Genomic DNA, 26,983 nt, shown 5'->3' on the forward strand with positions numbered 1-26,983 from the left:
GTAGACTAATAAGGAGCGTAGCATGAAGGCCTCAGCTTTTTAAACTAGAGGGGAGACTGCCACCTTTCCTTCCACAGTCTGAACGTTATTTTCATTAAGTCCAAAGTCCAAAATTGCCTAACAGCATCACTGTCACCTGGCTTTCTCGGAATGTGCCTGATTCTGCAGTGATCTACCCAGCCAGTTGCTACTGGGCAGCTGCACTTGTGCCCTGGGCCATTGTAGGCAGCAAGGCCCTGACAAGAAGAAGAACAGGCACATTGGCTGCTCACATATCAAATGAAGTGCCAGAGGCCTTCCTCATCTGTTGCTCCCTTGATTCCCTCCAAGCTGGCCCAGGCCCTTTACCTTGGGGGAAAATAGAAGTGGGTTTGCTTGAAAAAAGGGTTTGAATGGACAGCAATGTCTGAATTTGGGGCAAGGGAACGTATGAGTGTACGGCTTGCCCTAGCTTGCTGGAGTGTGCCGGGGGTTCTTTGGCTCTGCAATCATCTTCCTGGAGTGCACATGCTTTTTGCATGATACTTGTGGTCAGATTCTGGTGGGTGCATGGTTCTCCTCGGCATCAAGGGTTTGCACTAGGCTAGAGAAAGGTGAATAGATGTGGGAAGCAGATAAGGGCATCTTGCTCTTTTGTGCTCAAAAGCCACAATGCATTGTGGCACCTTAAAGACTCTCAGAAGTAAGTCATACTGAGTTCAGTGGGATTTACTCCCCAGTAAATGTATGTAGAATTGGAGTCTTACTCCTTAGTAAATGGGCTCAGAGCAGCAACTTGCTTCATACAACCTGAAGACAGTTCCAATATCTGCATCTAGAGAGAAACCCGAGGGTTGATAACTTTGGTAATTTAAAAAACAAACAATCAAAAACAAAGGTAGCCATGATGGCCCATGAGAAATTTAAAAAAAAAAACCAATCCACAGTTGGGCAATATCTTTCTTAGGAATTTTGGTTGGTCCTAATAAACATATCCAATGATGCATTTTGGTACTTTAAGAGCTGTATGATGATGAGTTTGCTATAAACTTAATATTGCAACTTTTGGTGTGAATTTTAGGATTTCCAGAAATTAGAACCCAAGAACTATTAAAAATGTGTTCTAGAATCCTGGAAACTACCAAAATAAAGTGTCTGAAATAAAATGAGGAGCCATGTTTGGGAGCAGCTCTCTCTGCCTTCTCACCTGGTCCAAGGACCAGGAGCAGCAAAGCAATGTCCTCCAGTCCTGAGGTCTCTGTCTGGTGCTCTTGGGCTTGCTGGTGAAGGGTGTGTGTGAGTGTGTGTGTGTGTGCGAGAAGAGCGAGTGAGGATTTATTCAGAAGTAAATCCCACTATGTTTAGTGGGGGTTACTTCCTAGTAATTGTGTATGTTTGCAGCCTAAGAGCATGGTTTATTATAGTCTACAATACATTCCCACACTCTCCCTTGCCAACGTGCCATGTTCAGTTTGCAATTAATTGGTAAGTATTTCAGGTGCCATACAGTCCTTTGCTGTCCCAGGCACTCCATCCTCCCCATCTGGATTTAAGTCTGAAAGACCAAGGAAAAGTGTAGGCACATAGAGGATAAGTTTTAAGCAAGCACAGTCTGGGACACTGCACAGTTCTGTCCTGAAAGCAACAAAAGGTTAATTAGCTCGCCTTCTATAAAATGTAAATTATAGTAATTATTTCTAATTATGCATGCATATTTGCATATGTAAATTAGCATATGCAAATTTGCGCAGTTGTTTTGTCCTATGGCCTGAGCCCCAGATCTTTTCAGTACCTAGCACTGTCCCTGGGCTAAGCGAGCCTCAGTTGGCAACCAGTACCACAACAATGGCACCACTAGAGAGAAGGCTTACTATTGGTGGCTTTACTATTAACAGAATACTCTTTCAGCATCTCTAATGTCTCACGGACAACATTATGCTAAGAAATTGGTGTTGGTTGATCTATAAATTCCAATCCTCTGAGTTCAAGGGCAGGAAATTTAGGCTGAATCTACACATTGGAGTTATACCGTTATCATACCATTATCATAACTATTGGTACACATGACATCAATGGGCACCAATAGTTATGATAATGGTATGATAATGGTATAACTGCTATGTGTAGATTCAGCCTTAGATAGCCAGATGAAAGGACATGAGGTCTCAATCCTAAGTCATTTTGATGTCCCAGATTTCTCTTTTCCTTCACACACACATGCACACACTCATTCACTCACTCCAAGGCAACCTTCCTCCCATTCATGACACATATGAAAATGGCTGCAATGCTGACAGCAAGGTGAATCCGTTCTTCATCATCATGGATAGAATCCTGGCATATGAAAGGTTTCTATGACTGGACATTTGGGCAATGCTACTCTCTTTATGTGAAGAGGGGACATTTCTCAGTCTCCACATGTATTTTAAAGTCATCAGTGCAGGGAGTCATATTTTCCATATCAGGGAGCTCCTAGATAAGCAGGAATCCTATACTATGGGGTGCTTTGCATAATTATTAATCCAGACCTACAAATCAGCTGTTACAAAATAAAAATAAAAAAAATACAAAGCCAACACTATCAGTTGATAAGAAGGGGAGTGAACATTTCATACCTTCAATACTGGAATAGTCTCATCTAACATGGACAGTGAGTTCATAACCAATGGTGAACTATCCAGCCACTCCTGGGATTTTTGCATTAAATCAGCCATCAGTTTCAGTGTTGCATTAGACTTAAAGGATTGAAACAAAACAAAACAAACTGAATAGTCAATTAAAAAAATCATATCTAGCCAATTAAGTGAATTTATGGAGTAAAGCTCTCAACACAAAGTTTTATTCTTAGTCATTAATACCTCATCTTGACTTCCTGCACCAGAGCATAAATACTGGGGCAAATCTCCCAACAGGTACAGCAGCACAATGACAAAAACCAAGTGGACATTTGCCAACAGGTAACCATTGTTTTGAAGGCGAATATGCCAATGCAAATGGAGAATTTGGATTGCTTCCTGTCTGAGACTATTTTCCTTTCAATTAATAGTCATTTCTGGGCAGTATCCTATGATGCCCACGCGTCCGCAGGACCCTCTGGTAGCGCAACAGGGACCTAGCGGTTGTTAAAGCGACCCAAAACAAGTGGGTCATTTTGGGTTGCTCCACTGACCTGTCCCAATCCAGAAATGAGATTTTCCACTAGTTTCTGGGGTTTCTTTCCAAAGTGGTCACTCTGTTGCGTAAGAGGTAGGTCCCAGTGGCGCAACACAAGCAGTGGGAGCACAGCAGCCCCATAGGATACTGCTCCTTGAGCTGCTTCCCAACCAGCTCACGTATTCTGAAGGCAGATTAAGATTAGGAATTCTGTGGCTTCCCAAGTCACTGAAGAAACAATCTTCTAATTGGTGCTTCCTGCAAGTACCAAATGTTTTCTAATCACTGAGAACTATTGATTTTATTGAGCCTAGCATTACCTTCTCCATGATTGCTTCTGTTTCACGGGTGTCCGGCGTATATAGAATCCTCCCAAGCAGCAGCGGCTTTAGGAAAGACCAAATTAAAGCCCCGGTAGGTGTCTTAACCAAGTCCAAAAAGAATGATGAGCAGAATGGTGCTATGAAAACACAAGGGGGGGAAATTAACACATAGAACACCGATGCACAAAGTCTGAAGGGTACAGGTATTGTTGCTTGCCAGTAGCAGATGCTTGCTGAATCCCTTGGAAGCCTTGCCTTCACGTACTGATGTGATGCCATTTGACAAAGCTAATCCTCCCCAAAGATCTCACATTGCTGAACTCAGCTAACAAGGTTTTCATTGTTCTAGCAAAAACCCCTTCTGTTTAAGGTTAAGTGGAGCTTTTGAAGCTCAGAGGAGGCAATGTCAGTACGGATGAAAAAACAACTCCTCCAAATAAAAGCAGTGACCTTTTTTTTTAATACAAAAACCAAACTCATGGGGGACTTGAGATTTGGCAATGTATTAAAGCCACGTTAACTATTGTCTACATTTCTTTAGTTTTTCAGAAATAAACTTTTTCCCATGAAAGGGTTCAAACCTTGCATTTCCTTTGAAGGATCTGCTGAAGGCCCAGCAACTGGTAACAGCACTTTCCCCATTTTCTAAAGAAGTCCATATACCTACATAGAATCATATCCTGCAGATTTGATCTCACTTATACTGGAAGTCCCTTAGGAACATTTGAAGATGCTATACTGAGCCAGACTATTGGTCCATCTAACCCAGCATCGCCATTGGACCAATGGTCTGACCGCTCTTCAAGTTCTCAAGGGTAGGTCTTACCCTGTTATCTGAAATCCTTTGTAACTAGATTGAACCACAGTGGCCCCTCACTTCTTGTGACACTTTGCTTTTAGGTTAATATGATCAGGCACAAATCCTGCCCATGTAATTTTGAAAGGAAAGGAAAACGGACGCTTATTTTTACTCTAGCAATATGACTTTTAATGTCTCTTACGAATAGGAAGTTAGAATAAGAGCTGACCTCCCATATCTTTAAAACTCCACATTTCTAGTGGCTGTTTGCATGAGTTTGGGAAACAGTCTATAGAGTTAAAATACATCTGCATGCTAACTATATTGGGAAAAAGTTCAGAAGAGCACTTGCGGTGCAGCAGAGGGGGAGAAGAGAGCTATTCTTGGGTCAGTTCCTATGCAGCTTCTGTTCATTTCAATGGTACTCACAAAGGAGACATTCTTATTGGACTATGCCACTATTCCTGTGTGTGCATGTGCCCTCAGGTATATTGACACTTCAATTATTTCAAGACAACATTGACTTAACCCACATTGGCCTCTGATTGGTTTACAAGATAACAAGGTCAAACAGTAGCTGGACAAGATGGAAAAGGGAAGAAGGGAAAGAGTCCTTAAACACATTTAGGACCTCTTGACTTGCCTCTATTTCCTCACCTCAGTATAAGGGATTGGTGTAAATAAACACCTAATCATGAACACAAGCTTGCAGAGGTTAGTGGGATTCAGAGTGATCACATCTCATGAGTCAGAAGAGTAAACAAGGCTTGTCCATTCAGGATAGCTGCTCTGAGTCAACAACCTTGGCTATTACCAGTCATCTAAGTAAGCCCTCTATGGTATGCATATGTTCCCTCTTGTATAAAAGCTGAAATAACAAAGTCTGCTTTCCTATGAGGAAAAAGGGTAGACATACAGGGGTGCTCTCTCTTAGCCTAAGCTGAAATTTGGGGCTGTGACTGTGTGGATGAGGTTTAACACACTGAAGCTGAATCCAGACAAGACATTAGTAGGCGCCTCAGCTCTTCCAAAGAGATGTGTTCATTTGGGATCAGTGGCATATCTGTGTGCCACTGGATCAGAATTTGAGCCTGGATATAGAATTTCTGAAAAAAAACATATAATTTCTATGGCTGACAGCACTTTTAGATTAGGTATATACTAGCTATGTCCTATTCTAGAAATGTGCATTACTTTCAACAGGATGCCCATTCCAATGAGCAGTCCCATCCACCACTGGTGCAACTAGTCATTGTGATGGTGTAAGGCCTCAGGCCTATAACCTGTAGAACCAGTAGTTTGAGAGAGACTTAGAGATCCATAATGCTCTTTGCTTTGGTTCATTATTAAGCCCAATTTCCTTGCTAGTGGGCCTCTGAGCTTGTGAGATGAGTCAAAGGTCGATATTGCCGTCTCAGCACATTCCATGCTAACAAGCTCTGAAACGTTTATCTTATCAGGGCCTAGGATGCGCCTGAGAAGTGGGAAAGTTCTGATTGTTTTCCTTCTGAACAAGCACTGTTAGCCTATGCTGGGAAAGTTGCAGATTAACGCTAATTAATGCTTGCTGCTGTCACGCTGCCTCACTGCTAGCATGTATAGTATAAAACCCATTGTACCCCTTGGCTCTGGGTTGACAGAAGATGTCTGATCCAACCATTGGGTACGCCTGTGTGCTGTAAGTACTCAATAGAGTCTCCTTGTAAGCAAACCTGTATCTGGCTTATCATTATCTCAGCACCTCTAAATTCTGGAAGTCCACTGCAGGGGCAAACAGATGGCCAGCCACTATAATACACAACTGTTTGTGCAATTGCTTTTTCGTACATGGGGTGGATGGGGGTGGAGCAACATCTGCACACAATAGACTTTGTTCAGAAAAGCAAGAATATTTGAGACACTGTGGACTTTCCATGAATTCCTAAGAGCAAGGGGAGGCAGAACAGGAGTCTGTGGAAATAAAGAGATGGGTTTTGCACACTCCTAATTGGGACTAAGTCCCACAGAAAGTGATAAAATGAGACTGAGCTGAAAATACCTTAAGTCCCACTGATTTTAATGGGACTTAGTCACAACTCGTTCCTGCTTGACCAGTTTGCTGGATTGTGCCCATAAGGTTTTGCAAGGAGTTTCAGATATCAAACTGATTAACAACTCACTAGAATCCTGTGGAATGCCATATTTCTTCATAATATGTTGCACATGCTCATCTTGTACAGAAGAATGGTGAACATTCTGCTCTTCAAAATCAGGTAGCAGAGATTCAAAAAACAAAGGAGTGATTTCCTGGTTGCAGAGAGCTTTAGAAATGGTTTTAAATGTCCCTCTACTTGTTGTTAGGTTGCTAGTCTGAAACAGTGCCTGTGGAAGCAAACAGAAGGCATACTGAGAAAATGAAGAGCACATTAAAGAGAAGCTTTTGGCAAATGAGATAACAATAACATTCAAATTTATATATGGCAAAACACTTACATTGCGCCACATATCACTGGAAGCCAGGACGGAGGCGAGAATGACTAGTGTCGTGTATGGATGCTATGCTGGCAAACCAGGTTAAAATGTCTCACTGGGACATGAAGCTCAGTTAGGAAAGTCTCTACATCTCATCCTAACCTCCTACTGAGGGGTATGTTAGGATGAACAAGACAGAAATTGCAGAGCAGTTTGCATACTAAAAACTACAGTAAATCGTAATGAACGCAACAAAGATAGGCTAAGGTGTTTCAAATGCTGAGCATGAACCAAATTAATTCCTACTAAGGTAAACAAAAGCATTATAGTACATTATATTTTGATTTATAAACTGTCCCATCCCAAAAGGGGCCTTCCAGTATTCAGCTATATGACCCAATAGATACCTACTGAGTTGAGATGACAGAGTTTTATCCCACTACAGGCATGTAAATTAGCATACCAATGCCAGAATGCTTGTGCTGTCATCGACTCTGCTTTGTGAACAGTCACTATAACTATTTTACATACATTTAAGCTTTTCTCACAGTTGATACTTTTTGAATTTAATTGACCTCACTGTTTACAAGTTTCCCCCTCTACAATCATATGGCTACTAACTTAAGATAACACCTCATGCAGGAAACTGATGCCACAATAAAAGTGTCCTTTTTGGTTTTGCTGCAATAGGCTAATATGGCAATCACTCTGTAAATAGATTCTTTTATACGGAAGGCTTGCAATTCATTTTAGACAGGAGATGTAGGAAGATAAAGGCAGATAAGACATACAAACAACCCTGAATAAACCTGAGCCATGAAGAAATCCCTGCTCCCTACACACCCACATACCATCAAATCTTGCTTTGTAACCTCCCCATATGTTTTCCCCAAAACAGATAATGGGAAAAGCTAGTTTACCACCTACCAAATATCTTCCCATCTCTTCTTTGTCTCTCAGCCACTCACACTGGATTTCAGTGCAGGCAGGCTTAAGTGGATGAAGTGTCTAATTCAGCTGTACACAACATTCTCAGTCCCAAGGGCCTCATCTGGTGTTGGCTGTGGGCCAGAGGGCTGCACACACTTGTATACACACACTCCCCCCCCCACACACACACACACCTGTTAGGCTGTTAAGTGGGACAACTAGATATGAGCATATCTCACCAAAACCAAACAACCTTCACTGGCTGCCAGCTTGTTTCTGGGTACAATCCAGAGTAGTGGATTTAAAGGCATTAAATAGCCTAGATGTATTTGAAGGACCCTGGCTCCCACTCCCATAGGAAATCATCATCAGAGGCCCAGCTCTAAATGTCCCCAACTCCCAAGGCAAGGTAGGTGGCTATGAGAGAAAAGGCCTTCTCAGTACTTGCACCTAATTTATGGAACTCACTTCCTGTACCTATTCTGCAGGTGCCAGATTTGATTACCTTTAAGCACCATGTTTCCCCAGATTAGTCACAGCTTTGATGGCTCTTTAAATGATTTTTAAATGTTTTGAGTGGATTACTGGTAGCTAAGTGATGCTGTAAAACGCTGCTGTTCCTATTTTCTTAAACTGTTCTTTATGTCATTTTAAAAATTCTGTTTGTAAGCCATCTTGAAATGTGTTGAAAGGTGGGATAAAAAATATTTTAAATAAATAAAATTTCCAAGTGCAGCCAACAAAGGTCCTCCAAGTACAGTTAATTAAGATCCAATATACAACAGATCTTCATTGTGACTTCATAGCTCACCTTGATTGTGACTTCATGGCTCCTATTATCCTATATGGAATGTTTCTCATAATATATTATTGGTGCAACCAATAATCTGCTTTCTATATATGATATACACTGTGCTGATCTTTTACAATTTTGGTAACATCACTGGAGACTCTACTAATAACCAGTTTTCAGTGTGTAAGTATTTAGAAGGAATTCTTTTTGTTTGCAAGTTGACAGGAAAAAACAAACCTTGGAAACTGGTGCATTTCTTGACTGACGCAGTTTTTTAAGGGAATGAATTGCATCTAAGAGTGGGCGGACATCAGATGCAACCCGTTTCTTGAAGTGCTCCAAATCTTTGAGGAGACCCAGTACCATATCCAGAGGAGTCTGCAGTTCCTTAGGGAAAATCACCTACAGAGCAGCCAAGAGACAGGAAGATTATAGTCAATACCACACATGCTTGCTTACAAGGAGCACAATCCAAGCAAAGTTGAGAATTTTTAAATGATAAGCATGTGCTTGAACCCCTCTTGCTGAAATCAAGAGATTTTAAAACAACTTAGCTTTGGCTGCACAGGATTTAAAACAACTTATATTTTTGTCCTAATATTCCAGAATTGCCTAGCTCTCCATAATCAACTGATGCGACACCTACAAAGTTTGGCTGGGCTAAAACAGACACTACTCAACAGTAAGAGAACCATCTATCTTCATGAAAGAAAATATTGAAAATGGGCACAACTAACTATCCAAAATCCTGTCTGAATTTCTGAAACAGCTTTCATTCCTTGTGAATATGTGCCAGCAAGACATATTTGCAAGCAAAACTAGGTTCGCACTTGCAGTGCTGCCCTTCATCCCACACCAAAGGAGGGCTGCATGGTTAAGGCCAGAGATCCACATTCAGTTCCTGGAATGCATACACACAGTGTCCCTTGCACCATGCATGCAACAATAATGAGTAAATTATCAACACTGACAGGCAGGGAGGAGACAAGGAATTGGGCACCAGAGTCCAGACGCAGTCCTGAGGCATGAGTGCAGCAGAGATAATGCAAATTTCTGCTGCATTTGAACACCTCTGGATCAGGGCCATTGTGTCATATAGACTTTGTCTAGAATGGCTTTATAGACAGATTAAGACAGAAGTCAGGAAGTGACTTACTATGTTATCCCAGTTGAAAACAGGTAAAAATTGCTCAGAAATTCACCTCTGCTTTAAGCAGGGCAGTACAATTTTGAAGATGTATAAATGTGTTCTTGGAAAACAACAGAGGGGAAAAGGTTTCTGCATTTTAACAGCTTTGGGCAGTAAAGTACATTTTTCACAGCAGTACTTGCTATAGGCAGCTGGGGATTTTAACCTTCCTGAATGCAACTTATTGTTCCTATTAATAATTTCAAGGTTTATGGATGACCATTTGCACTCTTCTGCAGAGTATAAAATACCAGACAAGATAGGGAGGAGAGTCACAGCATACCTCGAGAAACAGAGATTCTTGTCAGAAATCTGACCTTCCCCCTGAGTGTCACCAATCCATGGGCCTATAGCACCTCAAATTTTGCCTTTTATGCCACCCAAAAAGGAACCACCAGGGAAAAATGAAAAGTCTCTGGGACCTTGTGCTTGTTGGGTGGGGAAGAACCATATTCCCATGAGGACAAGGCTTTTCTTCCTTTCATACCGCCAAGGATGGGATAAAATCTCAGGGTGAGAGGATGGAACCAAGGGGAGCAGGCCATTCTCTGCTTAGCTTGATGAGATGTTTTTCTCTTTGCCCCTCACCAATGTCCATCATGTCTCCACCCCTACTGCACCAGCCACAGCCAGGGGCTGTCCCCTGGTCCACCAGGTGCCATCTCTGGCTTCACGCCCTGCCCTATGAATACCTGAACCCCCAGATCCCACCTGATGAACCTAAGGATCAAATCTCAGGGGACCTGGTGAGTCCATTGCCATGTGGAGGCATCCCCAGAAACCAGAATATCAGCCTTCAGATGATGAGTCTAGACAATCTCAAGGTAAGGAGTAAAATCTGAGGATGCAGGACCAGAATCAAGAGGACAGGGTTGGCTTGAGAGGTTTGACTGTCCACTCTTCCTCATCCCATGTCCATCAGATCCATCCTGAGTCACCAAGCATAGCCAGGCCCTGAACTGTCAGGTGGCACTCTCTGACCCCATCTAGCAAAACTAGGCTCTGCCCATACCCTATCCGGATCTGCCACATACCACCTATTAACTCTCATGAACTGAGCCTCAGGCATCCTGGAAACCTGAGCATCTCTCATTACATTATTACAGTGATGGGGAAAACCTGCTCCTTCTAGATTTTATCTTGCTTCAGAGTGCTTACTGACAAAGTAAAAGTGTCAATTTGGGAATGCATTCACGATATGTGCAGAACTCAATGTATATGGGATTTTGGACCGGGGGTTGAAGGAAAAAGCTGGTTATTATGGGAGAGGAAATAATGGGCTCCTTCACACAGAGCTTTTATCCTGCTATTGAGATTGCTCACTCACGGAAGTTTGTGGGTCCTTTTCATGATGTCATTAACCTCCAGGGTACATCCAGAGGTATTTCCTGGTTATTTCATCTTGAAAAGATCCGGAACTAATGAGCTATCTTTTTGACTCAGAATGTTACACAGTTAAAACAGCCACTAGATGGCACTGTTTCATTTAGTTCTATGGAACCTTGAAAATTAAAAGCTTCCCCTCTCAGCAATCATGAGGTCACTGTCTGGGAGCCCACGGTAAACGTGGAAAGGCTACAGAACGGGAGGACTATGGGGGTTTTCTTTAGTGTAAAGGCAGCCATTATATACTTAATTTAGTTTCACAGTTAAGTATTCAGGTTATAACTCAAGAGCGCTTCGATGCAATTTGAAGTTGGATTGGAGTTAATCATCACACTATGAAATTCCACAAAATCATTTGTTTAAGAATCTCCTGCAATGAGCTGTATCTTCAAATATATCTACCATGGGAGCACAACAAAGGATTTGTAGCAGTAATAGGAATAAGAAGGTTTTGAGCAAAGCATAATTGTAAAACAGGTTTCTTGAGGATATTGTTTGTCATGTTGTTTTAATGCATGAGATCATCATGCACAAGTGGAAACCCACAAAAATGTGTGGGAGGAGGAAGTGGGGGCACAGGATTAAAAAAAAAACTTCTTGCTTCACCCACTGCAACAAATTATCACTGGCGGGTGGGCTGGGTTTAGAAGAAGCTTCCTGTGAAGAACTGCAGCTCTCCCCACTCCAGTCCAGCCACTCCCATGATTGCTCTGTCAATGAAGGACAGGCTCAGGCTCGCTTCATCCCTGGGCAATCACTGGAGAGAAGGGATTGAGTGTGAACTCAGCACACCAAATTCTCCTTTCCCTATGCCACAATATCTTCCGTGATGAAAGGAGGGCATCCTCCCTTTGTCCCCTGCAGTCAGACCTCAGCTCTGCTGAGTGAAGGAAGGCCGGTGCCTGTGTGCTGCCTCTGCTGCCAAGGATGTCAGGCAGCTTGAGGGACATATACAGGTAGAAACCTGGTCCACGGCATTTTATAAGAAACTGTGTGGGTGTGGGTGTGTGGAGGGGTGTCATTCAGACCTTCTGCTTTTTCCCCCTGAAAATATAGAGGGCCTCTACTATCAGTAGATACCCTCTGCTCCCCTGCTGTCCCTCCACATTTGGCACCCTCAGAACCCGCATGAAGATGATCTGCTTCACAAACAGATGTAAAGATTTTGCATTTGGACTATATAAAACTGATTTGAGCAATAGCTGGGAAATGATCAAAGAAAGAATGATCTAATCATTACATAGCATTTATGCTGCTGCTTCTAATTTTTTATTATTATTCTTATTATTATTATTATTATTATTATTTCCCATTCTTCCTTTACAAAATACAGAGCAGCTTACATGAGGCATCCACCGATCTCTCATTCATTCAGGCTGAAATCCTATGCACATTTACCTAGGAGTAAGCCCCTCTGAACAATCAGTTTTACTTCTGAGTAAATATGCATAGGATTATGCTATCCGGCACCTCTTATGTTCACACCCACTTAGCTTCCATCCAGTTGGAGCATTATGTACTCCCAGACCATTAAATGGTGCCATTAAACTGATATAACCATGGCCCATTAAATTAGGTGACTTGATTCCCTGGACTTACTTCCTGGAAAGCAGCAAATGTAGACATGTACAAAAAAAAATTAACTAGAGAGATATTTTTCAAGACATAGCATGTGGGACAAACCTTGTATATGAAGTTGTAGACATCCACGTAATGCAGAAGTGTGACCCCCAAAACATAAGATTTGCGGGCCCTTTCCATGAGTGACAGGTTGCAGAACTGCTCTGCGATGACTTCCAGATTTGCATCAGCAGTATCAGTGTCACAGGACTCCAGCTGGAGTATCTGAAAGATCAGCTGTATTGGCACAGAAGAAAGGCAGGTTTGTAAATAGTGAGCTTTCTCTAATGAGGATGAATTAAGCAGTTCTCTTTTTTAAACCACCACCCAATGCCAACTTGTAAAGTAGAGGACAGAGCAGCACGTCATTCTTCACCCAAGAATCTATACTGGGGGACTTCCTTAACCTCTTGCATGCAAGAACACAAGCTCAACGATTCAGTTCCTTTGGGCATTTAATATTAATAGATTTATTTTTGCATGTCAAATATTTTGTGATTGAGAACAAGACATTATTGGCGAAGGGCACCAGCCTACATTCCAGAATCATTCATTACTCTCTGGCCCAACAGTGCCTAAGGCTGGAGTTAAATAATAGTTTTTATGAGCTGAAAGTGGTCTGAGAAGGGCTTGGTTTCCTATAGTGTACATACATATCTCTTCTGTCCACTGTCAGAACAGGGTTTCCTGTGTGATTTTAGCAATTCAAAAACCTGCCCAGTTTAATTAGCTGAGGCAAAAGAGGGGTGAGTATACATACCACAAGCAGTTACTGTTATTGTTAATCTTCAACAAGATGCACCATAAGCTAAAATGCTAAAGGTGAATTATAGAAGACCATACTCTATGGATTTATCAGTAAGAAACATGGAAGTACTGACTAATGGCAATGTAATCACAGTCCATGTTCCTATACACATGAACACATGTGTGCATATGTGTCCACACACATATTTCACATATTTTGTGATTGAGAACAATAAGTTATTGATGAAGGACACCCGTTCCCATTCCAGGGTCTAAGCCCTGAATGTGAAAAGACACAGAGAAAGGATATAGTATCATGCATAATAAACTTGCCTGTGTTTTGTTTTCTGGAAGAGGCATTTCCAGCAAAGCACTGACACTTTTTGTTGACATTCCTACAGTATTTCTGAGATCGTTCCTGAGGCCATCAACATTTCTGAACAGATCTATTAGCCTATCTTTAAAACATGACAAAGCAAAAATTAAAAATTATGTTTTGCTCCAGTTTTCAGGAAATACCGTTTACATAAAATGCTTGAAGGAGGCTTTGGGAAAGATGAGAAAAATGCCTCAACAGTGTCACCATGTGGTACATTTAAGTACAAAAGAACTCCAAGGGTTCATTCCCATGTTTTGTATTATTTTGTATTCTTGTGTCCAGAGAGATCTGAGACCACTATATCATTTCAAGACCGTCTGGCATTCAGAATTAGACTGACTGTTTTTCTTTAAACATTTTCTATACACATACAAATAATAAATATAGAAATTATGCCATCTTAAAAGCATATCTCTTGACAAAAATCAATACAGTAATTTCTCATTTATTACATTTTGTCCAAATCATTCAAAAGCCTAAGAATAAATTCCAGTTGCCCATAAATGAGTTTCTAATTTCCCTCCCTTCTCTAAATCATGTCAGATTAGTATGTTTTACCATCAGCAATGTATTCCATTCACTTCCTTACCAATCCTCACTAGAAAAAACATCAGCTTTCCATTTATATGCTGTTCCAATCCTAGCTGTTAGCAATAAGTTAATCACTAATTCTAAATTTTCCTGCCTTATAAGATACTTCATTTTTCCCCTGATGGTCTGGTTAATGTTATTTGGATGAGCAGCTGAATGAGCCCCTAATGATAAGGTTGCTGTTATAGTCCATAATGGTATTGCCTGAGTGGATATCCACTATTATAACACTATTACAGAACCGAATAATATTAGCCATACCATCAAGGGCTCATTCACCTGCTCATCTTCCAGCATGATATATGACATCACCTGACTTCTGCTGTCTACATAGACCAAACAGGTAAGGTCTCTACACTAAAGAATGGGCACAAAATTGACATAAAATGGTAATGTTCAGAAACCACTGGGAGAACATTTCAGTTTCCCAGGCCACTTGGCTGCTAACCTGAAAGTCACTATTATCCAACAACAGAATTTCAAAGGAAGACTCCAGCATAACATTGTTAAATTTGAATTTATCAGTGCATTTATTTCTGTTTAGGACTCAATCGAGACCAAGGGTTTTTTTTAAAAATCCACTAGAGGTGTTAAATTAGCATAACAAAGCTAGGAACACCTTATTCTCACCAATTACAGTTTGTGTAAATAGTCACTGTGCTTATCTTGCATACATTTGAATTTTACACAGAAATATCACAGATTATCTCCTGCATTTCATGGCCTTTTGGCCCTACTGTTAACAATTGTTCTCTATATATCAATGTATGTATAGCCCTCTCCAGATGTTCTGAAACCGGATAGAGTAAGTGTGTGTGTGTGGGGGGGTGCTACCTTGGTCCCCTCCTTGCATGTTTCCGTTGCCCTCTACAAATAGAAAATGACGGAAATTACAATAGAGTGGGCAAGGTTAGCACAGTCTCCTTCCTCACATGTTTACTGTACTCACTTTTAGAACGCCTGAGGGCTCTTGCTATCTATCTATCTATCTATCTATCTATCATCTTTCTGACAACTGAGGACAGTAACACTTCATGGACAGTATCCAATGGGGCACAACCACTAACTTAAATTATATTGTGCTACTATAAACTGCTCTAGCGCAATGCCAATACTGTTAGTTGGCTCTCCGGTTTCTCCCCAAAAATTGGTGCACCAGCTAACACTACTGGCGTTGCGCTAGAGCAGTTTATACTAGTGCGTGGTTGTGCCCCACTGGAAACTGCCCCATGCACTGAATGAAGTGGACTCTAGTCCTTGAAAATATCTGTAACAATAAGCCTGTTATTCTTCAAGGTGCCACTAGGCTTTTTGTATTTGCTGTTGCTTTTTGACTAAAATGGTTACCCCTCTGGAATTTGCTAATTTAAGTGGTGTCTTGTACCATTTATACATTACTTTGAAGTGATTTTTTTCCTCTTAAATTACCTGCCATAGAGTATTTAATTTCTCCAGTATATATATACTCCCACTATCTATCATTCCAAGATATACATGTAGCTTTCTCCTTGTCTTTTTGACACGTTCTTAAGACCTTTCTGTTCAGGAAGGCATTTAGTTTGGTCTGCTGATTACATTGTTGTTTTTCCATGGTTTTAGCTGCTGTTTGCCTGTTTTGATTGCTTCCATTTTTTAACAGCTATTGTTAGCCACCCTGGATACTTTTAAAAGCAGACAGGCGGGATATGAATTCTCTTATAAATACATCAACAAATAAATATTAGAACCAGTATTCTGATATTATAAATATTATATTATTAAAGTATAAATATTAGAACTCTTCCCTTTTTTTCACGGAGAAATTCCTCCTGCATATGTCAGGTATGAGGAGCAAATCTGGCCCAGAAACAGTATGGTAGCCAGCATATGGTAGCCAGAAAGAGTATGGTAGCCACTTTGATAGCCAGCAGGTGGAAAATTCATATTTCTTCATTTAAAATAGTTATACCCCGCTGTGAGAGATTGTGAGAGAGGGATAGGGATGCTGGGCTTGCTACTGGTGAAGCTCCACCTGAAAATAATTATGGCATTCCAGAAATGGATGGGGGTGGAATGCCAGAGAAGGCAGTGAGTCAAAGCCACAGAGGCTGCAATATAAATGGTGTGGGATTGACAGGCAGGGAAGAGGCAGGGAAAAAAATGAGTTGGAAGTCCGCATTGTGAGGAATGACAAAAACCATGTTTTGTTTTGTTTCTTGGGGGGGTGGGGGAGGTTATGTAGCTGGGATGTAGATGTATTGAGCTGGGGAGGGGGCATAGTAAAAGCTTTGGCCTCTGTGATGAGTTAGCCCTCCCTAGACTAAAATTTCGGCTTAAATTGAAGAACGTAGGGAAAACCACTAAATCATTCAGGTATGACCTAAATCATATCCCTTATGAATATACAGTGGAGGTGAGGAATAGATTTCAGGGATTAGACCTGATAGACAGAGTGCCTGAGGAACTATGGACGGAGGTCCATAACATTGTTCAGGAGGCAGCAACGAAATCCATCCCAAAGAAAAAGAAATGCAAGAAAGCCAAGTGGCTGTCTGATGAGGCTTTACAAGTAGCTGAGGAAAGAAGGGAAGCGAAAAGCAAGGGAGAAAGGGGAAGATATATCCAACTGAATGCAGAGTTCCAGAGAATAGCAAGGAGAGACAAGAAGGCCTTCTTAAATGAACAATGCAAAGAAATCGAGGAAAACAACAGAATGGGAAAGACTAGAGATCTCTTCAAGAAAATCGGAGATCTCAAGGGAACGTTTTGTGCAAAGACGGGCATGATAAAGGACAAAGAAGGCAGGGACCTAACAGATGCAGATGAGATTAAGAAGAGGTGGCAAGAATACACAGAAGAACTATACAGGAAAGATCTTAATGTCCCTGAGAGCCATAATAGTGCGGTCACTGAACTTGAGCCGGACATCCTAGAGAGTGAAGTCAAGTGGGCCTTAGGAAGCATTACTAACAACAAAGCTAGTGGAGATGACAGTATTCCAGCTGAGCTATTTAAAATCCTAAAAGATGATGCTGTTAAAGTGCTGCATTCAATATGCCAACAAATTTGGAACACTCAACAATGGCCGCAAGACTGGAAAAGGTCAGTTTACATTCCAATTCCAAAGAAGGGCAACGCCAAAGAGTGTTCAAACTACCGCACAATTGCGCTCATTTCACATGCCAGCAAGGTGATGCTCAAAATCCTACAAGCTAGGCTTCAGCAGTATGCGAACCGAGAACTACCGGAAGTACAAGCTGGGTTTCGAAGAGGCAGAGGAACTAGAGATCAAATCGCCAACATTTGCTGCATCATGGAGAAAGCAAGAGAATTCCAGAAAAACGTCTATTTCTGCTTCATTGACTACGCTAAAGCCTTTGATTGTGTGGATCACAACAAACTGTGGCAAATTCTGAAAGTGATGGGAGTACCAGACCACCTTACCTGTCTCCTGAGAAACCTGTACGAGGGTCAAGAAGCAACAGTAAGAACCAGACATGGAACAACCGAGTGGTTCAAAATTGGGAAAGGAGTATGACAAGGCTGCATATTGTCACCCTGCTTATTTAACTTATATGCAGAGTACATCATGAGAAATGCTGGGTTGGATGAATCAGAGGTCAGAATTAAGATTGCTGGGAGAATTATCAACAACCTCCGATATGCAGACGATACCACCCTAATGGCAGAAAGCGAAGAGGATCTCAAGAGCCTCTTGTTGAGGGTGAAAGAGGAGAGTGCAAAAGGTGGTTTGAAACTCAACATTAAAAAAACTAAGATCATGGCATCTGGCCCTATCACTTCCTGGCATATAGAAGGGGAAGAAATGGAAGCAGTGACAGATTTTACTTTCTTGGGCTCCAAGATCACTGCAGACGGTGACTGTAGCCATGAAATTAAAAGACGCTTGCTCCTTGGGAGGAAAGCTATGGCCAACCTAGACAGCATAGTAAGAAGCAGAGACATCACCTTGCCGACAAAGGTCCACATAATCAAAGCTATGGTTTTCCCAGTAGTAATGTATGGCTGTGAGAGCTGGACTATAAGGAAGGCTGAGTGCCGAAGAATGGATGCTTTCGAACTGTGGTGCTGGAGAAGACTCTTACGAGTGCCCTGGACTGCAAGGAGGTCAAATCAGTCAATCCTAAAGGAAATCAACCCTGAGTGCTCATTGGAAGGACAGATAGTGAAGCTGAAGCTCAAATATTTTGGCCACCTAATGCGAAGAGAAAACTCTCTGGAAAAGACCCTGATGCTGGGAAAGACTGAAGGCAAAAGGAGAAGGGGACGGCAGAGGATGAGATGGCTAGATAGCATCACGGATGCAATGAATATGAACTTGAGCATGCTCCGGGAGAGAGCGCAGGACAGGAAGGCCTGGCGTGCTATGGTCCATGGGGTCACAAAGAGTCGGACACGACTGAATGACTGAACAACAACAACAAAGACTAAAGTTGAGGCTGGGAAATATTTCGCTTGCTCAAGGATTGCAGTGATGCCAAACTAGCTCTACTGGATCTTATCAAAAAAGGAGTTTTTCACACACACTACTTCAGCCAAAGGGCTCTCACTTAAAACAGTAACATATAAAAATCAATATAAAAGACAGTAAAAACACAGCACAGCAGAATCAGTTTAAACAGAAAACTATAAAAACAACAACCCAGAAGGATTAAAGATCTCAAAGCCTGATTGAGTAGAGAGTCTTCACCTGCCACTAGAAAGTCATCAAACATGGTGCCAAGCGACCAGCTCTGGGGATCGTATTCCACAGCCAGACTAGTGCCACCACTGAAAAGGCTCTATCTCCAGACCCCACCAGCTCTAAAGTGGAAGGACCTAGAGAAGGGTCTCCAAAGATGACCTTACTGTTCAGACAAGTTCACAAAGGAACAGGTGGTTCATGAGGGAGCAGGTGGTCCTTGAGGGACCTAGGTGCCAAGCCACTTAGGCCTTTAAAGGCAACGCCCAGCACTTTGAATTGTGCTTGGAAACGACTAGGAGCCAGTGCAGTTGGTTAAGGACTGACACATGCCATATGCTCAATCCCAGTCAGGCGTCTCGGTGCTGTACTTTGAAGCTACTGAAGCTTCCAAAGAATCTTCAACGGCAGCCCCACATACAACACATTATAGCATTCAAAACAAGATGTTATCAGAGAGGGCATTTCGCTAACAGCAATCGTTGGCTCTTCGCTAGTAAAGGATGGATCTTTAAGTCCACACAGAGAACAAAACTGTCAGACCATCTTCTTAGCAGCCCCATGAACGAAAGAGTTACTTTTCAGGCCAATGCACTTCACAGATTCACTGCACTTCATTGGCTCCACCCTCAACCTTCACATCTTGAGTGCATGGTCCAAAGAGGAATTGTAAGCACATTTGGCTGAACTAAATTAGAATCCTACCCACAATTGGGAACCCTGATAATTCAGTGCTCCAGACTGTGGGAAGGATTCTAAGTGTGTTCACCTGGGCAGAAAAAGAATCCCCCTTCAGACCTTCCCACTCAACAGTCAGGGGTGGAGCCCGTGGACACTTGGATGTTTGGAGCATGCTGGGATGCATGCATGACCCCTCCACATCTTATGCCCACATACGTTCATTAAACACATGATTAGAGCCACTGAGGTGGCATCATTTTGCACTGTACCATTTCAGACTGCAGATTCTCTGGAGGTATCATGTTTTTTATATGTTAATGTTTCCCCACATAAAAACAGCAAAACACTCCCCTGCAGCTAGAAAACTCATATATCAAGAGAAAGCTTTAACATAGTCCTCTCCCGGATGTGCTAGTTTACGAGATGTTAGGGTGTTGTTGATTTTTAATGTATGTAAGCATTCAAAAACATAATTCCTTACTTGCTTTCTGAAGAGGTACAGTCCGGAATGTTACCACCTGTAACATGCAGATTAGCTCTAAGTCCAATTAATTACCATCAGTGTGAATTATATCTAAGTAATATGGGCTATATGTTTAATTTTTAGAAAGCAGCAACTGTAAATAGCTGTGATTATCCAGGAGCTGCAATGCACACATGGAGCATCGTACATACAGAAGCTTCCCAATTCTCTTATAGTAGGAGTGGGCAACTTGTGGCCCTCCAGATGTTTTGGTCTATAACTCCCATAACCCTTTACTATTGGCTACGCTGGCTATGGCTGATGGGAGTTGTAGGCCAAAACTTCTGTAGGGCCACAAGTTGCCTACCCATGTCTTAAAGGAATAGAAGCACTTCAGTGGCAGTTCCCATACATCTGGAGAGTCTCTGGGCATCTCTACACCAGCCTAAAATCCTTTAAAATGGGGTTTTCCACTTCCGTTTTAAATGCAGGATCACAACAACTCACTTTTTCACATGCTTCCTTTCCCCCCACCTGCTTCCCCCTCCTTCTCCCCCGTAGCTGAGTCTTCCATTATCTTTCATTGATCTCACTCCTCTTCATGCCACTTTTCCTCTTTTCACGGAGGGAACTCAAGCAGAACACAATGGGGTAATTTGGTAGCTCATTATCTGAGATCTATTTAAAAATGGAACAATGGGCGTTTAGTGCAGGAGATGCCTTGAATGATCATGGTGTCATGTAAACAGCCTGCAAACTTCCATGAAGGAGCAATCTCAATCGCAGGATAAAAGCTCCGTGTGAAGAAAGCCTCTGCCTTCACGTGACATAATGGGTAAGTATCTTATGCACAAATTCTTGCATAGAAACATGCAATCGCAACAGTATTCCTCCTGACAAACAAGTTTTGAAATATATTGAAAACAGTTTGATCACATTTCCAGCTACATTTACTTAAAAAAAAAACTTGTTTAAAAGGAACTGCATGCACAAATTACCTTGTTTTCTGAAATGTGCTGTATTCTTAGTGATATTCACTATAGAATTCAAAGAAGCCATATACTCAGGGATATCACGAAAGTATTTAAGCTGTGGCACATTTTCTTGTAACCTTGTTTAAGAAAAGAAAAGAAATAAGTATTTTTTCTTTTAAACTAATATACGCTGCTACAGATTACTTTGAAGAAGGTCTCACCAGTGAATTTGTTGCTGGAGTTTTTTAGGGTCCCCAATGACTATTTCTCGAAATTCTGCAGACACACTTCTGTGGTTAACGAAATTGGTCACAACACGATCGCTTAGTTCTATGCTATGAAGAAGATTCTTGTGGAACTCACTTTGATCGCACAAGTCTGCAAATTTAATGTCAGGGAGCTGGCAGGTTTGCTGCAATGACCTGATGCTCTCATAGTCACAAAGGAGTGATGTGATGTTTCGGAGATGTGTTAGCTTTAAATACAGTCAAGAGAAGCACAAAAAGTTATTGACAAATGAGTGATTTAAAAGTGATGAAGGAAAGCTAGCAAATGACTGGAGGAATTATTGTTTCACTGTGGAGGTGAGGGTGGCAATACAAGTTATATGCATATTATGTAACAAATGCTCAAGAGCTGCTTTTCCCAAGCTTTGAGGTGGGAATCTAGAGCGGAGAAGCGGGGAGGGGTGCTTAACCCTTCCCCTGTCACCTCCATGCTCCAAATTGCCCCCGCCAAAGCCACTTCCTACCATAGCTAGGCTCCAAATGTCTGAAGAGCCAAATGAGGTAAGGGACTAGAGCAGAGAAGCAGCAGGTGGGGAAAGGATGAAACACTCTCTCCCTACTTCTCTGCTCCATTTCCCCTCCCAAAGCTGCTTTACCCTTGGAAAAGCAGCCATCTGGTCTTTGTTGAACACATTTCCACCTAAGATGTATTTAGATTTTAATAACAGTTGATCTAAGCATGCACATTCATATTACACCAGTCAGCATCACAAACCTACTTACTCTTAACATCAAGATCTCTGAAACTGATGAATAGTTCTTGTAAGTATCACGTGGTGTGAAAAGAACCCTTTTTAACTGTGCTATGTTTGGAGGAAGATCAGAATTTTCTGTGAAGAAAAACAAACAAGTATGTGTTCATCTCTCTCTCTCATCCATTTACCTATCATTACTACTACATTTCTGTCTGAAATACCTTCACAGTAGCTACCAATAAGATTCAGTTGCCCTTATTTTTTTTTCCTCTTGCAGGTGGAAATGCAGTTTGGGGAGAGGTGATACTGAGTTTAAGGTGATACTGAGTTTAAGGTGATACTGAGTTTAAGGTGATAATGAGTTTAAAAGTAGCTGGGAACGAAAGGGTGCAGCGCGCGCACATGCAGGCACATACACACACTGAAGATGGTAACTTTTGTAGCTCCTTTTGGTAAAAACAAAAATGGAAAAAAATACATGAATAAATATCACATGCGGTCTAAGTCAGCCCTCAAAATCTTGATGCTGGAGTCAAATCTGCATGGAAAGCTCACCATCTGATCTGGAAGTCTTGCCCCTGCCCCCACTAATCCCAGCTGTGTAGGGTATGGTTACCCAGCACTGAAAGAAAAGTTGTTGTTGTTCAGTCGTTAAGTCATGTCCAAAGTACACTGAGGGAAATGTTCAGAAATGTTCTCTCTTTTTTATTAGTATCCTACACATTCCAGGCCTGAGCTGTTAGGCTTAGAGGGAAAGAAGAGTTTTATACTGGCTGTTTATTTCTCATATCTGTAAGTTGCTTTGTGGACTTTCAAAGTCAAAAGGTAAGATGCAAGCTAAGAAAGAAAGTTAGTTCTAGGACTCATCCTGGCAGGAAAGCTATTTGATGGATCATTGGTTTAACACACTATAGCTTTCCTCCCAGGATAAAATATTTGTGTTTTTCAGTGAATTGAAACAAACTAAAATGTAGAATCTTGATTTTCTGTATGCTTTGAATTCACCAAGGTCTAAAACTATAGAGAAATCTGGGGTTCTTCAGTATCCTTTCTTCAGGCTGTTTTTTACCTTTTTTTACACACACACAAAGATACTATTTTTTACCTTTTTTTACACACACACAAAGATGAAACAGAGCAACTTTACACTTTATGAAGAAATCACAGCTGCCCCAGCTGTACTAGATTTACACCAGGGCTGGATCTACATGGGGAGATTTACTCTGGTGCTACTTCACCTCACACACAGTCATGGAACATGACAGTCCACCTTCTCTGCAGCAACCATGGGTTTTCATGCCATAGAGCCCACATTTTTGGAAAGTCATTTTGTGATAGATTTTCCCGTTGCGCCGGCTTCAGTGTGGTTTGGGAGTCTGCATGACCCCAACTTGTGATACTGGCTTTGGTGGTGGCTGGGGGGAGCAGCACTACAAGGAGGAAGGGAAAGCTGCACCAGCAAAGGTTAGGCCTGAGGAGAAGAGTTGGCTTCGCCCTCTGCTGATTGTGTTTTGCTTTTTCCCAAATGAGCCTTACTCCCAAAAAAGTCAGCACATTGCTTTTGAGATTTCTTTTTTTCATGCAGGTACGCATATTCACATAAGATTAATGGCCTCAAGGAACAAGTAGCTGAAAACAGCCCAGATAAAATGTCTACTCAAAAGTAAATCACATTGTCTTTAATTGCACTTACTCAGCACAGGAGGGGAGAGAGGTGTGGGGAACTGGGGATTGCTTTGCCTTTTGTTTTCAGTCAGCTGCGCATAAGTTTAATGACTAATTGATGCTGCGAGACTCCACCCACATATGCCCAAACCAATGCAGTTTCTCATGCAGTCTGTCCCACAAAAGTGGATTTTTTCTCATGTATGATAGGCTGAATGCGCCATGGGAGGAGCAGATCCGAATGGATGAAAACACAGTGTTACATTGAATTGCACTGGAAAACGTCTCCGTATAGATGGGCCCCAGCTTTTACTGTGGTATAAATATGTAACGTGTGAATGGCAGGTGCACAATTCCTAAAAAGCTTGGGGGGAGTCCTACTGATCGCTCTGTAGCTTCCTGGCTTTTGTCCAGGAACATACTTCTGCCAGTGTGGTCATGGCACACTCAATTTGTTATTGTTCAGTCAAAACCAAGTAAAATACATGCTATTATCAAAACATACATTACCTGACAATTCACTATCTAGCCATTCAGACACATTCATTATGCAAATCAAGTACGGTCTGAAGCCATTATTAGGTGATATCTGTAAGAAGACATTTTCAAATTCTGAAAATAAAAACCTGGGACAAAAAAGAAAGAAAGAAAGAAAGAAAGAAAGAAAGAAAGAAAGAAAGAAAGAGGTCAACTTCTTAAGTGTGAAGCAACATACATTATAGAGTGGTTTGCAATGAAAGTCCAAAAAGAAAATCTGTAGCCCACTTAGACTGGAGCCAGTGGGGCAAAGTCAGCTTAAATCCTGAATTTTGCATCGGGGAAGTAAAGTTTTTAGCAACTCTACAAATTTATTTATTATTTATTTTGTTACATTTATATCCCACCTTTTTTCCTCCTTAAGGAACCCAAGGCAGCATACATAATCCTTTTCCTCTCCATTTTAACCTCACAGCAACAACAACCCTGTGAGGTAGGTTGGGCTGAGAGTCTTTGACTGGCCCAAAGTCACCCAGTGAGCTTCCATGGCCGAGTGAGGACTAGAACCCGGATCTCCTGACTCCCAGTCCAGCACTCTAGCGACTACGCCACACATCATAACCCTCCTAGTTCCTGAATAAGCTGAGTTCCACTTACTTCAGTAAAACTAATATAGATTTACACCATCTGGGATTGCAGCCACAATTGAGCAGATTCCCCAGTATGGCGCTTCATTTATAACTTTATTCAATGTCATTTCTAAACTTCATCGATTTTGAGGGTCAGAAAAAGCCATCACTAAGATCCCCCTGGCCCTTCCAGAGTGTACCTTGGGCTAGAAGAGTGAGGGCCGAGCCACTGGTCACAACCTCTAGCACAACAGAAAGATGCTGACACAGGCAAGTTAACTGGACTAAAAATCAGTTGAACTCAATGGATCATTAACGCAATCTTAAACCGGTTTGCTCAGATGCAAGTCTCACTGAATTCAATGGGACTTACTTCCTAGTAAGCAAGTTTAGGTTTTCTGAGGCTTCAGTTCTAAGCACACTTAACTACCGAGAAAGTCCTACTGAAAAACCAGGGAAACTTAGTTCTTAGTAAATATGTTTACGTTTAGACTGCAACAGTGATTTCAAAGGGAAATTAGAACATACAGATTCTTCTAGTTTAGATCAAATATCTCTTCCTTCTTTTGATAATTGTCTTCATTCCGGATCACAAGACAACTCTCTTTTGACAAGCTGCATTCAGTACACTCTCTCCTTTTTATTTTTTCCTCCTGGGTGAGGATGAAGATGTAAATCATTGTTCTACTCACATATTGGGTGCATTCACACACCACGTCAACCCATCCTGGGTGACAAGCTACGCACTTTGGGCTGTTTTGCAAACAACCCACAGTGCATGGTTTGTGCACCCGACAGATGATTGGGGTTGGCAGGGGTTGTTTCGCCCCTCCTTCCCCCATGGTCCTCAGCTGGCTCTGCCCAGCATCCCAGGGGACTTGGCAGCAGAACCAAGTTCAATTGCAATCCCGGACATGGACAGGGTCCTTTTTTTCCTTTTTCTTTTTTTGTGCAAAAACGAGGCTGGGATTTTTTTTTCATATTTCCCCAGCCCAGTGGACTGCACACAAATGCCTCCCTTAATTGGTTTTTTGCAGTTGTGCACTTGCACAACTGTGGCTACCCAAAATATAGAGGCTTGCCTCGGCTGAAACCTTGTACATTGCAATGGTCAAACATACAAGGTAACAGCCAAGGCTACACTGTATATAGGCTGTTTTGATGGCTTTGCACAGTTGACAGGTGGGAAAACAGGGTGTAATCACCCCCTTAGCAAGGGGATCCCCCGGGTTCAAAGGAATGCCCTGAACCCTGGGGGTGCCCTGCTAAGAATACCCACTTGCCCTCAGCAACCAGTTTTCACAGAGAAGTGCACTCTGTCAAACTAGAAGCAGTTACTGCTGGAAGAGAAAAAGAGGGTGGCATGCACTGTTCTATGAAAACTGATTGCTGCCAACTTGGGGAGGGGTGCACAAGAAGGAGGGGATCCCCAAGGGTTGGGGCAACCCTTTAAATCCTGGGGATCCCCTGGGTAAGTGGGTGAACTTGAGCACTTTGACAGGTGAGGAAAAGCACTCAAGATCACCCACTTACCCAGGTGATCCCCAGGGTTTCAAGTCTTGCCCACCCCGAATCGGTAGTGCCCCTTTTTCATATAAAAGTGCATTCCACCTCCCTTCTCTGTTAGCCGCAGCTACATCTGACAGCTGCCAAAGGAGCTGCCAAAGGTTGCCATAGCTAAGGGACTCTCTCTTTGTCACAGAGAGTCTTTTTCGAACTGATCTACATGCCTCCCCTCTTTTCCCTCCCATTTCCCTCAGTCGTGGCAACCTTTGACAGCTCCTTTGACAGCTGCTAAATGCAGTCATTCACTCTAGCACTCGCCTCGCTGCTCCTCCATGCTGCCCACTGCCCTTCAGCTACCATGGCTGCACACCTGCTTGGGAGTAAGACCCAATGAACACAGTGGGACTTACTTCCAACTAGTCGGCACAGGATTGTGCTGAGTAAAGCCTTGTAAATCCCCTGGTGAGCTGCTGATGCCTCTTCCCAGTTTCTGGCAAGGGAAAAGGGTATGCTCTGTTTCAACAGAAAGTGGACATGGGTCACTTCCTGTTTGGTTGAAGCATGGTCTCTCCCCTTCTCAGAGCC

The 26,983-nt window shown here is 42.1% G+C and overlaps 1 protein-coding gene across 1 annotated transcript in view; it reads right to left on the reverse strand.

Moving 5' to 3' along the window:
- Positions 1-26,983, reverse strand: part of ABCA12 (ATP binding cassette subfamily A member 12) — a 201,577-nt gene that overhangs the window by 110,269 nt on the left and 64,325 nt on the right. Inside the window, exons 9-18 of the mRNA XM_084830130.1 lie at positions 24,297-24,412; positions 22,150-22,256; positions 21,361-21,614; positions 21,164-21,276; positions 13,704-13,828; positions 12,687-12,860; positions 8,666-8,830; positions 6,414-6,615; positions 3,453-3,592; positions 2,595-2,714 (exon numbers count right to left, since the gene is read on the reverse strand). Coding sequence (XP_084686256.1) covers positions 2,595-2,714; positions 3,453-3,592; positions 6,414-6,615; positions 8,666-8,830; positions 12,687-12,860; positions 13,704-13,828; positions 21,164-21,276; positions 21,361-21,614; positions 22,150-22,256; positions 24,297-24,412 — 1,516 coding nt within the window. The remainder of the gene's footprint in view (positions 1-2,594; positions 2,715-3,452; positions 3,593-6,413; positions 6,616-8,665; positions 8,831-12,686; positions 12,861-13,703; positions 13,829-21,163; positions 21,277-21,360; positions 21,615-22,149; positions 22,257-24,296; positions 24,413-26,983) is intronic.

This window comes from Heloderma suspectum, chromosome 1, assembly GCF_057233095.1.
Source record: "Heloderma suspectum isolate Gila_16-S chromosome 1, 16-S_ref, whole genome shotgun sequence".
Classification (NCBI taxonomy): Eukaryota; Metazoa; Chordata; class Lepidosauria; order Squamata; family Helodermatidae; genus Heloderma; species Heloderma suspectum.